The 15,711-nt window shown below is 45.9% G+C and overlaps 1 protein-coding gene across 2 annotated transcripts in view; it reads left to right on the forward strand.

The window, feature by feature from the left end:
* Window positions 1–15,711, forward strand: part of fam53b (family with sequence similarity 53 member B) — a 45,228-nt gene that overhangs the window by 23,680 nt on the left and 5,837 nt on the right. For both annotated transcript variants that reach the window (XM_066664285.1, XM_066664286.1), the window contains exons 2-4: window positions 59–253; window positions 1,112–1,166; window positions 7,782–8,485. In XM_066664285.1, the coding sequence (XP_066520382.1) occupies window positions 164–253; window positions 1,112–1,166; window positions 7,782–8,485 (849 nt within the window). In that variant the 5' untranslated portion in view covers window positions 59–163. The remainder of the gene's footprint in view (window positions 1–58; window positions 254–1,111; window positions 1,167–7,781; window positions 8,486–15,711) is intronic.

A 15,711-nucleotide genomic window follows, 5' to 3' on the forward strand; every position in this document is an offset into this window, starting at 1 on the left:
TTTTTATGGCCGCGTGGGAAGGCCAAGGCTGACCCGTTTCTTTCTTTTGTGTCCGCAGGGTCGAGAGGTCCTGGTGCGGAGGGGAGAGTGAACTCTGATCGGCCGAAGGGCTGAAGATGGACTTCAGGAACTCTCCCATGTACTGGATTGCGCTGCGGCAAAGATGTGTGTTGCAATGGTGATTATTCACACGAAAACGCTGGAAAAGAAGGGTGTCGATGATGTAACGTCCAAAGAGTCAACCTTGCAGCTGGTAAGACTGGGTCCAGACGCTTGGTTTCTGATCGATTGTTTATGTACTGAGACAATGGCGTTTCTGATGATGGCCTCGTTTGTCCGAAATCCAGCTTCCGTCCAGAACGGGCTCCATGAATGAGGTCCCGGAACAAACTGATGTGATTACAAAGGATCCCTGTCTAGTTTACGGATCCTAGCTAATGGGATTTACTTTCCGAGGGTTCAGCTAGCTGGAAAACCGTAGGCATTGTTGTGGCCAATTGCAGGAAGTGACGTCGCGGCCTTTTACATTACACCTCTCCATCGTGGGTTGGACAGAAGGGATGTTTTTCTAACTGATTGTTCTCGTTAGGGCTCGTCATGTGACTCGAAATCGTCCCTGCTTCGTTCATTACCCTCCAAAACAGCAAGGGCTTTTGCTTTCGCTGGCTTCTTTGGGCTAGGCCTGTCGTGAGTCATTTATTCAACCGCTCAAACACATATAAAGAGTGAGAAATCCCCATCCTCTGCCCCTTCACGCTTCTCACAAACCTCTAAGAAGCCCTGGAGCTCAGCTTGAGGTCAAACGTGGAGCTTTTGCTCCAGAAACACAGGCCTAGCACAACGAGAACTAGCATAGGTCTCAGCAGCTAGCATCTGCTTTCACTGCACCAGTTTCCACGGCTGACAGATGAATGTGGTTGGTTTGACCCCGTCGTTGTTGGCGCTGTGCTTGTTCGAACACTGGGGTGGGTGGGAGTTTGGGGTTTCCTGTCTCGTATGTAACAGACTAGCACCAGAGTGGAGGGATTTGCTCGAATCCATTTTCCAAGCCGAGCGCTCGTGTCTCATTCACAGATGCCTCCTTCCTTGACTTATTTATCTGTTTCCACAGCGCCAGCCGTCAACCATGAGCCAGGGAACCGCCCTCTTCTCCTGTGGAATCATGGGTAAGAACGTGCTAATTTTATTGTGGTGGCATATGTCTTCTCTGAGTTGTCATGTTTTACTCTTCAGTGTGTGTGTGTGTGTGTGCAACTGCATTGAGCTTCGTACCCAACCGCGCACTGTGCCACTTCACTCATAAAATGGGTGTTGTCTCAAATCTTTGTGCATACCTCAGATGTCACTGACCCACATGTTAAAGTGGGTCTGTAACAATAAATACGTTGTGCAATATATAGATATTTCCTCAATAAGATCTGCTGACCTTTTCTTCTTCTACAGTGGAATGAACGCCTGTGAACAGCTTTTGTTTTTTTTTGTAGTCGATATATTGTCCCAGAAATAATTGTGATAAACAATGTTATTGTAATCTTATAACCGTTTTATGCCACTGATATAAACTTACATTAAATGTGGAATAAAAAACTCTGTAAATATCCTAAATAAGTAAAACATAAAATAAATACACACTTTTTAAACAAATTTACCTAACGGCCCCAGAACAGAGAGACTGGAGAAAAACAGGGAGCAGAATGGAGCTAAAATATTATTCTTATGTAAACAAACGCTCCAGTGATTGAGGTCATTACTTATTCATTCATTCATTGTCTGTAACCCTTATCAGTTCAGGGTCTCGATGGGTTCTGAGCCTACCTGGAATCATTGGGCGCAAGGCGGGAATACACCCTGTGAGGGGGCGCCAGTCCTTCACAGGGTAACACACACTCACACCTACGGACATTTTTGTGTCGCCAATCCACGAGAGGAAGCCGGAGCACCCGGAGGAAACCCACGCAGACACAGAGAGAACACACCACACTCCTCACAGACAGTCACCCGGAGGAAACCCATGCAGACACAGAGAGAACACACCACACTCCTCACAGACAGTCACCCGGAGGAAACCCACGCAGACACAGGGAGAACACACCACACTCCTCACAGACAGTCACCCGGAGGAAACCCACGCAGACACAGAGAGAACACACCACACTCCTCACAGACAGTCACCTAGAGGAAACCCACGCAGACACAGAGAGAACACACCACACTCCTCACAGACAGTCACCCGGAGGAAACCCACGCAGACACAGAGAGAACACACCACATTCCTCACAGACAGTCACCCGGAGGAAACCCACACAGACACAGAGAGAACACACCACACTCCTCACAGACAGTCACCCGGAGGAAACCCACGCAGACACAGAGAGAACACACCACATTCCTCACAGACAGTCACCCGGAGGAAACCCACGCAGACACAGAGAGAACACACCACACTCCTCACAGACAGTCACCCGGAGGAAACCCACGCAGACACAGAGAGAACACACCACACTCCTCACAGACAGTCACCCGGAGGAAACCCACGCAGACACAGAGAGAACACACCACATTCCTCACAGACAGTCACCCGGAGGAAACCCACACAGACACAGAGAGAACACACCACACTCCTCACAGACAGTCACCCAGAGGAAACCCACGCAGACACAGGGAGAACACACCACACTCCTCACAGACAGTCACCCAGAGGAAACCCACGCAGACACAGGGAGAACACACCACACTCCTCACAGACAGTCACCCGGAGGAAACCCACGCAGACACAGAGAGAACACACCACACTCCTCACAGACAGTCACCCAGAGGAAACCCACGCAGACACAGGGAGAACACACCACACTCCTCACAGACAGTCACCCGGAGGAAACCCACGCAGACACAGAGAGAACACACCACACTCCTCACAGACAGTCACCCGGAGGAAACCCACGCGGACACAGGGAGAACAACTCCAACCAGTAATGTCCATATATTGTTCGATAAATCGATAATGTACTCATTGTGACAGTCCTAGTCACGAATTAATTTTTTAAAAGTTTTTGCTGAAAGTTCATTGTTCTTAAAGGTGTGCAGTAATATGCTGTTAGATTATCTGTACAACAGTGGCATAAAATTGTCTTAAAATGACAGTAATATATAGTTTATTGCAGTTATTTCTGAGACAATGTATCGACCACAAAAACGTATTGTGGCAAACCTAAATTACAGCTTCTCTAAACCGATCCACAGACGTCCGCAACCGTGTAAAACCTTTACAGTCAACCTTTCACTGACAATAACGAGTTGAGTTTAAGGTGTTAATGAGACGGAGGGTGTCTAGTGACTTGACACGTTGTTTAGATGAGCACATCTTCACTTTGGCAGCGTTGGTGGACTCCCTCAGCACCTGGACTGCTCCCCCCCCGCTTAAGGCTGACACCTGATATCTTTTAGCTTTAGCGATGTGTTGCCACAGATGTTCCACTTTTGGCAAGTGCACCTGAGGTGAAAGCACTGAATTGGTGCAGTGTTTATATGTAATTACTTGCCTTAGTTTTGTAAGCAGCTGCCTGTGGGGGCATTCACACCATGCCTTATTTAATGCAAAGAGTGCCACATCACTCAAAATAAAAAGCAAGATTCATATAATAAACCATAACAAAGCACATACACAACACAAAAAACAGCAAGTTCAGAATGTGGTACTCTTAGTTTTGAGGTTGTAGTGGATTGGTCAACAGCACTCAGCACATCATTTGATTACTTTTCAGCTTAAAGGAACAGTAGGTGGTATTTTTACCTTAAAGTTACAGCTTCAAAATAATTGTGATGGTACACTGAGCTGTAACAGACAGAACAGATCCTCTGTCATCTCTATTCTGGGCTCATCACCGAAGAAACGGCACTGTGTAACTTTTAGAAGAGGGTAGATAGCCACCCCTTCCTTTATCCTGCTTCTACATTTAATGATGCCGTTGTGGTTTTTTTCTGTAGTTGTTTTGTTAGCCAGGCCGCCGCTGCCTACGGTTCCTCAGGCGCCTTGATAGTGTTTGTCTAAAAGCAAAATATCTTAACAATTTCAGAACGAAGAAAGCGAAGGTGGGAGAAGAATGGCTCCAGTCTTTGTGTTGAATAAACAAACAGGACGTTGGGTCCCAAAAAGACAACAATAGTGTTTTGTGATTGCGTTAGCCTGGCACCATTGCCGCTGACTGGTAGCTGGCACATAACCCACGATGCCCACTACGGTGTGTGATGGTGAGGCTGCCTTTTGTTTGCCCCCGTGCCCTGGGACAGGAGCATTTCTGTTGTTGACTTCAGAAAAATCCCTCATGTCCCAAATCGAGCTGCTGTCGTTATTGAGGTCAGGCTCATGTTGTTCCCCCCGGCTCTAGATGCAGGCTCTCCTCCAGGAAACCGTGAGACACAGCTGGGTGTGGCCTGAGCACAGAGCCGATGACTGACCTGTCCACCTGCCGACTGCGCTGGGAGGCGTTGGAAAGATATAGCGTGGACTCTCTAAACCCCGATTGATTTAGGTCTAGTGTGTCTTTTTAACTCCTTACAGTCTACAGTCTGAGAGCCAGTCCCAGACACACAGCAGTTGTAATCATAGACTGTGAATGGTTTTAAACAGGGATTCATCATCCATACTGCAATTTAGTGCAAGGCTAGGCTTAAAGGCAGCATTCATGATTTTAATTAAAACACTTTTATAAAATTCTGAAGATGTTTTCTCACCATTTGCTGCTCTCAATTCGGATTGCACTCAAAACTGGTCGAATGTTTTTATGACAGAAAATGGGTAAAAAACAAAAAAACAAAGCGTCTCTTTGGGGTATGCTAGTCTTTCTCTCGCTCTGCTGTGCTTTTTAGACATCAAAGCGATCTCCAAACATTGAAAAGCACAAACCGAGATGAGGATTTTGCTCTATTCCTGCTCTACAGAGGGGGTTGATATTGACTTATTTCTGCAGTAGGTTGCAGTCTCAAAATTCCAGAGAGCACTAACTGCATGAAAGTAAACTCAGAACGAAAGTGCTACAAAACAACTCAAGTAACAATGACTTTCTTTGTTAATTTAAAAAGTGAATAAAAACGTAGACATGTTCACTTCAGCCATGGACAAACAGCCGATTCCACTTTATAAGCTTCTGAATGTAAACAAATCAGAGAACATTGTTGTCCCACAATCGTTTAAGGATCGTTATGAAGCTCCATACTTTATTTCTTTTAACTCTGCTGGACTCTGCACAGCTCTACTCACTGTTTGGTCCCTGGGTAATGATCCACTACCACAGCCCCGCCCCCTCCTTTCAAAAGTAACCTCTTCAAAAGACCACGGCGTCATTTTACGAGCTGCCGTCGTGAGTCGGATAAAAACAAACGTGATCTCTGCTGCAGCTGGAGATTTTACAGATGGTCAGGACCAAATTTACCTAATAGAAAAGCAAAAAAAAAAAGCACAATGGCGTAGAGTAGAAGTACCATGCAGTGGAAAGGCGCTGTAAGTTTCATTGTTAAAAATGTTAAAATGAAGCTTAAGAAATTGCATTCCTTTCTAGGTTTTCATTTTAAATACATTTAAATAAATATTAAATACATCCTTGGAAAACCATTCAAATAATTGACTTCCTGTTGTTAATAAATTGACTTCCTGTTAATAACTCAGTTCATCCCATGGGCTTCTAGGCTTTGAACCCTGACCTAGATAACGAAGTGTCTTTCAAAAGCCATCGCATGTGTTCTTTGGCTGGTAAATACGAACCAAAAGCTTTTGTGTGTCAGATAACATGTATATGGAGGGAATTCAGTGGAGAACAATGTTGTTGTGAGTAAGGCTCACGTGCCCAGACTCCTACAGATGCTGTAAGTGTGCTTTGTGACTAGGTCCCCCTCTTCCAGCCCTGGCAGTCTGCCACCAATCGGATGCTGCTATTCCTGGCTCTTTGTTTTCTAGGCCTCAGTTCCTCTGGAGTGTCGGAGAAGGCTGGCGAAGGTGTCTTCCTCTCTCCTCTCATTTCGCTCTCATGATATCATCTCCTTCGAGATATGACATTGAAGATGAAATGATATTTTCACTGAAAGGCAGTTGCCGCCTACAGCATTCCAGACATTCTTAGAGGAAAATAAAGTATGTCCGTGTGTGGTAGGGCTTGTTTTGTCTGTAACGGCTAATTCATTCTGGAGCATTTCAGATCCAAAGACAGACATTGTAAATGGACATAGGAAGGTGTAACAGTGGATTCTAATCCTGTTGTGCACCTTAATGAGGATGTAATCATGTAAAACTTGCTTGTTCAGTACTTGAATGCCTACGTACACACACACACACACACGCTGAAATAAGACCACCCTGTGAGTTTTTCTGTGGGCTGCTCAGGTCAGAAAACATGAGATAAAACCATTCAGCACCACTTCCTACATCAAGCACAGACTCATTACAATTACACAACACCCCCCAGCACCCTTCTGAGCACCCAGACACACATTCCTGTGAGTAAAGTCTTAGTTAAACTGTGCTTATGAAAAAATAGGCATGTCCAGAGCAGTGAAATTAGAAAAATGAAGCACAAACAAGAACAGAGAAGGAAGAGAACTGAGGTAAAACTGTGTGTTGAAATGTACTCACGTGAGTAGGAACTGTTAGTTCAGCCGTATTTCACAGAGAGAACTTAAGGTGGCGCTACTACACCGTCTGTTATCAGTTCAGCCGTATTTCACGGAGAGAACTTAAGGTGGCGCTACTACACCGTCTGTTATTAGTTCAGCCATATTTCACAGAGAGAACTTAAGGTGGCGCTACTACACCGTCTGTTATCAGTTCAGCCGTATTTCACGGAGAGAACTTAAGGTGGCGCTACTACACCGTCTGTTGTTAGTTCAGCCATATTTCACAGAGAGAACTTAAGGTGGCGCTACTACACCGTCTGTTATCAGTTCAGCCGTATTTCACAGAGAGAACTTAAGGTGGCGCTACTACACCGTCTGTTATCAGTTCAGCCGTATTTCACGGAGAGAACTTAAGGTGGCGCTACTACACCGTCTGTAATTTAGTTCGTGAACTAAATTTGGAACCGCTCGGTGCGTTTCCAACGAACCTAAAAAAAAATGAGTTCCCATGTGGAACTAAAGAACTTCAGCGCGAACCGTGGCATTTATTTATTCAATAAATAAGTAATTGTAATTCTTAAAATCGACAGTGTTCTTGGTCTTTGTTCTTTTCTAATATATATTTTTAAATACAATAAACAGGAAAAACACTGATGCCAGTGTTATTTATTATGAACAAAAACATTTTGCTCGTTTTTCATTTTTCTGAAATGGCAGAAACACCTGTGCTTGGAATAAACGAGTAAAACAGCATGTGATTTATATTTTCAAAAAGATAAAAACAACATCAGATGCCTAAGGTGCGACATAAGCAGTAAACCAAGTAATTCAGCACAAGCCAGGACAAATATCCCAACACACTGGCATTTGACAACAAGCAAAAACAGACAACGTTCTGGTATAGCTCTTTAACCCTGTAGTTTCCATCCGGTGTGATTCTGTAGATTGTCACACAATTGTAGAGATTTTGATCCAGTGTAAATGGATAATCTACATAAACATCAGTACATTTCGATAGGGGCACTGTATACATGCATTTGTTTGGTTCAGGGTGTGGTGACTTCAAAATAGCAGGAATCAGTCAGGAGCTACATCCCAGTCCATGTCTTAAGCCAATCAGCCAGTCGATGTAATAGCTTTTATTTAAGACTCTGACATTCCTGTTGTTTCTGTTCCAGAGGCGAGCCTGTGGCCGGACATTAGCCGAGGCTGTGGGATTCGCCAGAGACCTGTGGGCTCAAGTCTGGAGAGTCTGTGGCACGTCCTTCCGGAGGCTGGAGCGACCGGGTCCATCAGTGGCCTTCTGCAGGATCTGAGTCTGAGCGAAACCCCAGGGTCTGCCACTGCTCCGCCGAGCAAACGTCAGTGTCGCTCTCTGTCCTGCTCAGACGAGCCGGCCAGCTGCCGCTCTCCATGGAGACCCCAGGGATCCCGGGTGTGGACGACGGTGGAGAAGCGGCGCTGTCACAGCGGAGGAAGCGTCCAGCGTGGATCGGCTTTATCCTCGTCCGTGTTCCCTCAGAGCGGCTTCTCTAGCATGCAGCGCAGCTCCAGCTTCAGCCTGCCCACGCGCTCAGAGCTGCTGGAGATGCCGCCTTTTAGCAACATTCAGCGCCACACCTTCGCTCCCTTTTCCAAGGCCCCCCTCTACCTCTCGCATGAACAGATTTGCCTGGCTGAGGATCCTCGAAGTGACGGACCCTCAGAGGCTAGTTCCCCTGACTCCACCCCTGAGTTGGACCGAAGGGGCGGGCAGGGGGGTCTGTCTCGCAGCCGTTCTCAGCCTTGCGTCCTCAACGACAAGAAAATCGGAGTGAAACGCCGGAGACCCGCTGACACACACAAACACAGGCCTTCTCTTGACTTGGCCAAGATGACGCAGGTAGGTCAATGAACATGGCTTTGTCTCGTCACTGTACTGTTCTTCATCAATCTACCACTAGAGAGCGGTTGATGTTTAAGAGCTAAACCTTAAACAAGACATCCTGTGTTCTTGTAGGATTTGTTGACGTGAAGTGTGAAGCTTATCCAGTTCAGGGTCGCGGTAGGTCAGCAACAAATCTGGGCACAAGATGGGAACACACCCTGGAGGGGGCGCCACACGTTCACTCACACGTATGGAGTAGCCAAATTACCTTTGCACGTACGGCTAATTCAGTTAATACGGTAATACCCAATGAAACCGAGTTCACTAGAGAGAGAGAGCGGGACACGAGAGTGAGGACCATGTGTCCTGCTCCAGAATAAAGCTGATGCAGTAAGTCATTTAGAGATGGATGCTTGGATGGACGGAGCATGTTGTGCTCCCACGTGTGCCGTTGATAAGAGACCAAGCACAAATCCTGAGAGCTGGACCTTCACTGAGAGGAGATTTTCATTAATTGAATACTCCTCGCCTGTTGGATATTTGCTAAATCAACTGGACCTCTCCGCAGCACACCTCTGGGGTTCTACTTCATTTTTAAATAAAGTTTTGAAGTAACACTTTGACCATTTCTCATAATCACCCTCTAAACACATGGGTGTGAGCTCGCTTTAAAGGAAGAGTCAAGTGAAAGGACTGAGTCACAGTGGAGATAGGTGTGGAGCAACACTGTGGTTAGACCGTTTCTTTTATTCTGAAATTTAAATTCGTAGCTTTTTCAAGTCTTGTATAATTACTATCTGAGTACATAATTACTTAATTGCATAATTACATTTTCATTAGAAATTTCTGACAGGTTTGTGTCTGCCCTGATATTCAGTTTTAAAGGAGACATGGGAAAAAAATGCACCATCCAATCAGTTTTTCTGTGTGCTGCACAAGTAAACGAGCTGTCGATTCTGCTCCGCTTCCGACGTCAGGTGCCCCGCCCCCTCGTCTGAGTCTGTCCAATCACAGCGCTGGACCCGTGTTTATGTGAAAGCACAAAGACGAGGTTAAATGCAGCAAAAAAGGAGAAATAAGAGCACTGAGTAAAAACGGAGAAGAAAGAGAACAGAGTGAAAACGGCTAAAAACCAGAGCTTCTGTTCCTCGCTCCTCACTGCTGTGCGCTCGGGGTCGGGGTGAACAGCGAGCGGCTCATTATCATTTAAAGGAACAGAGGCGTTCTGAACAGTGAAGAACACTGGTGTGGGGCTTTTTTTAATGAAATTCAAAGCACCAATCGCCTTTAATCAAGTTAAAGTCATAATAAAATATCTCCAGCTTACAAAATCACTAGTATGAAATACATCTTTAAAAAGCCCTGAGTGCGGAGGAGTAGTTTACATAAAATCTGCATACACGTGTTATTCATGCAGTCATGTTGGTGACTACAGTTTAAGATTTGTTCTGTGCGATTAGCCATAACTTCCTTTGGCCTCAATCCACATTACAGCACAATACAGTATTTCTGCTCTCTGCTGTGTGCATTAACCCACTTCTGTACCACTATTAGACTTCAGAGTTTTAAGCTTTGAGTGTATGAACTGCAGAGAGAGTGGTGCTGGATATTTTGCCTGTGTCACTTTGATTCACCATTGTCTAAGCCCAGGATGGAGATGCTCTTTCAGCAGTGACACAACATGAGTGTTTCCAGGTCTTAGCTTCCGTTCAAACAGTTGTCTTCTAATGCAACACTGTTTGCTTCAACTTAATAGAAATGTCTTCAGTAAGACTGGATCTCTCCTCAGAGGCTCAGAGATTGCAGTCAGAGACAGGGCTACGTAGGTTTATATGGATAGCAATAAGTGTTTTATGTATTAAACACATTGGTAAATTATTAATAACCCTTGGTGTGAAATATTGACATGGATCGTTTTAACGAAAATAAATCGGATCACTGATGATTGGGTCATGATGATGTCATTTGTTAAGAAGAACTGAATTGTGGGGAATTACAGGTTCAATTCCAGATGATGCCGCAGCCGTTTAAGGCCAGGAGTTTTCGTCCTACAGAGCGTTGGCCTTACTCTCGGTGTGTAGGACGCCCCCCCAACCCCCCCCACATCTTTCTGCTCCTGGTCCTAGCTAGAGCAGGTGTCTTGTCAGCTGATATGACAGATCTGGAGAGTTTGCATTCTCACCTTAACTCTGCAGTGTGGTTGCATCAGCAGCAGCTCAAAAAGAAGCGGCGGCTTGGCCTCGCGTCTCTCAGAGGAAGCACATGTTTGCCTCCACCCACTCGCGCTGCTGTGAGTTTGATGGAGATTCAGTGAAATGGTAGAATTAGAGATGACTAATCATTGCTGAGAAAATTTCGCAAAAGCTGGGGAAGAAACCCATTTATGTTTGAAAAAAAAAAAACATCTATTTTTCATAACAAAGCCTTCTGTGATGTCTGTGTTGTTCTTCCTAAAGTTAATATTAGAAACTGCATAGACTGGTTTGGCTCTGACACAGACCCAGTTTATTTCAAAACACAAGACTGACAAGAGGATTGCTCATCGTCTCGTATGGTGCATTTCCATGACGTGGCGCCTGCTCTACTCAACTTCTCTGACTTAGCAACTGGTTGGTTTTCCACTATTAAGCCCCCCAGCCCTGCAGTGTATCAGTGTCGTCTCTAACCCCGTTTCTAAGGAAACCACAACAACGGCGGCGGTAACGTTAAGCGGTGTTTACTCATGGTGTATTGGCGTGTTGTTGTTGTTTGGGACTGAACACAGCTCCGTCATCAGTTCAGACAGATCAGTAGAGTTTGTTCCTTCCTTGTTGCAGCGTCCAGCTCTCGCTGGATTCTTTCGTCGGCCACCGATTCAAGGAGCGTTTGAACCTCTTCAAAAGACCACGCCGTCATTTTACGAGCTGCCGTCGTGAGTCGGATAAAAACAAACGTGATCTCTGCTGCAGGCAAAGAATCGTTTCTCTTTATTTGGTTTAAACCAACCATATGAGTTAACTTTATCACTAATACAGTCAAAGCATTTTGGTAGTAGTTCATTAGTTTATTTGTAGTTTGTATTTTAGAGCACTCGCTTAAATACAGCCCCCAGAATGCACCACACCAAGCTCTTGTGCAGTGGTTTCCAGTAAAGATAATATAAAAGATAATAAAAGATAACTAACCGAAGCTCAGATGTGAGAAAGGCACATATCAACGATACATTCCTACGCACTGTTTCACATTACTGTTTTTTTCCAGATTTAAATACTGTATTTAAGCTGTTACACCCTTACAGTAGGGATTACTGTGTTTTTGGAAACTGATGCTGAATCAGAGTCAGAGGATTTTCTCCATGCACATGGTCCCAGGTGTAGAGGGAGGGGAAGCAGATGGACCATTTGGACAATACTGTATGTCAGTAGAGCGACCGAGTCTGGAAATATACACTTCGGCATGTATCCGTTCACAATAGATGGATTTATATTTAGTTGGTGATACGTATTACAAACAAGTCGTAAATGTACTCTGCGGGTTTCATCACGTTGAGATATGAGCATAGCGTCGATATAGACCCTGTACAAGAGGAAAATCGGGATTATGTATAATAATAATACAGATATTGACTTGATTATTGTTGATTACAAGCCAGTGCTCACTCGTTTCTACGTCTAATAAAAGTGTTAATCTTAAAGGTATTAAACCATGTTTTAAGCCGTATATTCAGGTCATTATCTCCAGAAGTCGCTGTCTGTTGATGCTTTGAGCTGCGAGGGTGGGTCACAACTGAGAATGATCCACGAAAGTGGTGCTAACCAGTGAGCGATTGTGCTAGTGAGAAGCTAACACAGTTAGCCGGGGTTTGGACGCCCCTGCAGCAGACGAGGGCTGAGAGGTGACTGTAGTCTTTCCTGACCCTTTACTGAAGCCCCATGCTCAATGGTGCCTCGGGGTAAGGTCTGGTTTGTCGCCTGGTTGTAGCGGGACAAATGGGGGCAGGGTGTGTAAATAAAAGGTGCTGTCTCCTCCCTCAACCTTCACGGCTGATGTGCCCTTGAGCAAGGCTCCTAACCACCATATGCTCCTCGGGCGTGGAGCTAGCTTGCTAAGGTGCTTCGGATGCTGCGCTCATGATATTTCTCATTGCATTTCAGAGACAACTGATCTCATCGTAATTCATTTTCCTTCTCAGTGTGGCTTATCGTTGCTTCCTCATCTGAAAGTGATGTACCTGTCAGCGTAAACTTTATCCACAGGGTCAATGTGGGCAAAACACAGGGTCCAAAGTCAGCCCTTTGAGCCTTTACTGAGGCCGGACATGTCCCAGGCCCTCATACGTTATATGTGTTGTATATTTGTTCTGTTTACAAGCGAGCCAAGATTATCGGCTCATCTCTTGTCTTTCTGAGACGGGCACGAAACTCCAGAGGAAACTGAGAGTTTTACCAAATCTGACGCAATAGGATTGAAGTTGTTTCCTTCCTTTTATCTGCGCTGGAGTGAGAGATGCGGTCCTTTTGATGTTTTGAACTCCTCGCTTTTTAAAGCATGTTTTCTTTGTCGATTTGCAGTAACTCGACACGTTAGAACTCTGTTCAGATCTTCAGCTTAAACAGCAAAGTTTCAGAAATAAAGCAGCATTCATCTTGGCTCAGAAGTGGGAAGCTTGGAATTACAACATTTTCGAGGTGGAAAAGACAACATACCGCCAACAAACTACTGCCTCGTCACTCGCTCATTGTCGATTGGATTTCAGTGGCATCAACAACACAGGGGCACAATCTGGACTGTAGTCTTCCTGTTGCTCTGCATACTTAGTTAGCCCCCTCTCCCCCTGTTCCTCAGTGCTCAGGACCCCCACAGAGCAGGTGTGATGTGGTGGTGGATCATTCTCAGCGCTGCAGTGACACTGACGTGGTGGTGGTGTGTTAGTGTGTGTTGTGCTGGTGTAGAGTGGATCAGACACAGCAGTGCTGCTGGAGTTTTTAAACCCCTCAGTGTCTGGACCGAGAACAGTCCACCAACCAAAAACATCCAGCCGACAGCGTCCTGTGTCACTGATGAAGGACTAGAGGACGAGTGACACACACTGTGCAGCGACAGATGAGCTACTGTCTCTGACTTTATTGTGTGTGTGTGTGTGTGTGTGTGAGACTGAATGAGTGTGTGATGCTCAGTGAAGCACTTACAAAATGAATGAACGAATAAATGAAATCCCATTTACATTTAATGCATTGCCTTGTTGTAAATAAAATGAAATGAAAACGTTGATTATTTTGCGGTATTCTGAGCCCCTTTATGCAAAGTCAGTCCGGGAATCACTTCAGAAGATCAGTTCCACTACCCCTACCACTTCTAGTTCTACATCAATGAAACAGGAAGTTGAGGAACGGCTTCACAGAGCCGTGCCGTGGAAGAACAAATGGTTACTGTGACTTATGCCTGTAAGGACTTTAAAGAGCTTAACGCATTTACATACGGTGTTACACTGAATTGCTCAAAGGTTACAGCAGCCAGCTGCTATTGCTATCAGTTCTCTGTATCAATAGGTGCTTTGGTTTCAGTTCTTTTATGACTTTCAGCCGTGGGGGGAGGAGTGTAAACATTTTGCCTGGTTGGTTTTTATGGTTTCTCTAAATACAGCTGTGAAATCTTTATAATTGTGTTCTGATTCATGTGAGAAACAGCCCAAGCGACTTTCTCCCCTCCTGGTCCCGTGGAGTAGTGGGTTATTGTGATGTTTAGGTTTGGGAACCCGTTGGAAAGGGGAATATACACCAGCCCAAACATTAGGACCACTTACAGAAAGGCTATGAAAGCTACAGCCTGTAAAAGTACTCCCATGAGGATCTCACAGCGAGAACATCTGGAGACAACCACGAGAGTTTTTGAGCTCAGTGAGAAGTAATAACCAGTCCAACACCTAGTGAAGGTAAAGCTTAAAGGGGATTATGATTGTGTTATGAATAAATCCCTTGTTCAGTGCATGTGGAGATCTGGAGCCCGCCAACCCACACACTGTGAAACAAGTGTGTTCAGATTCAGGGAGTGAAGAATGAGTGTCTGGATACTTTTGGCCATGCAGTGTATTTTAGAACGCAAGAGAGGTGTGTTTAATGTTTTGAATATTTGACTAAATCCATCCATCCATTATCTGTAACCCTTATCCAGTTCAGGGTCGCGGTGGGTCCAGAGCCTACCTGGAATCATTGGGCGCAATGTGGGAATACAACATGGAGGGGGCGCCAGTCCTTCACAGGGCAACACAGACACACACATTCACTCACACACTCACACCTATGGTCACTTTTGACACCTACCAACGTGTGTTTTTGGACTTTGGGAGGAAACCGGCGCACCCGGAGGAAACCCACACAGACACAGGGAGAACACACCACACTCCTCACAGACAGTCACCCGGAGGAAACCCACGCAGACACAGGGAGAACACACCACACTCCTCACAGACAGTCACCCGGAGGAAACCCACGCAGACACAGAGAGAACACACCACACTCCTCACAGACAGTCACCCGGAGGAAACCCACGCAGACACAGAGAGAACACACCACACTCCTCACAGACAGTCACCCGGAGGAAACCCACGCAGACACAGAGAGAACACACCACACTCCTCACAGACAGTCACCCGGATGAAACCCACGCAGACACAGGGAGAACACACCACACTCCTCACAGACAGTCACCCGGAGGAAACCCACGCAGACACAGAGAGAACACACCACACTCCTCACAGACAGTCACCCGGAGGAAACCCACGCAGACACAGAGAGAACACACCACAATCCTCACAGACAGTCACCCGGAGGAAACCCACGCAGATACAGAGAGAACACACCACACTCCTCACAGACAGTCACCTGGAGGAAACCCACGCAGACACAGGGAGAACACACCACACTCCTCACAGACAGTCACCTGGAGGAAACCCACGCAGACACAGAGAACACACCACACTCCTCACAGACAGTCACCTGGAGGAAACCCACGCAGACACAGGGAGAACACACCACACTCCTCACAGACAGTCACCCGGAGGAAACCCACGCAGACACAGAGAGAACACACCACGCTCCTCACAGACAGTCACCCGGAGGAAACCCACGCAGACACAGAGAGAACACACCACGCTCCTCACAGACAGTCACCCGGAGGAAACCCAGGCAGACACAGAGAACACACCACACTCTTCACAGACAGTCACCCGGAGGAAACCCACGCAGACACAGGGAGAACACACC

The sequence above is a fragment of the Hoplias malabaricus genome, chromosome 3, assembly GCF_029633855.1.
Source record: "Hoplias malabaricus isolate fHopMal1 chromosome 3, fHopMal1.hap1, whole genome shotgun sequence".
NCBI lineage: Eukaryota > Metazoa > Chordata > Actinopteri > Characiformes > Erythrinidae > Hoplias > Hoplias malabaricus.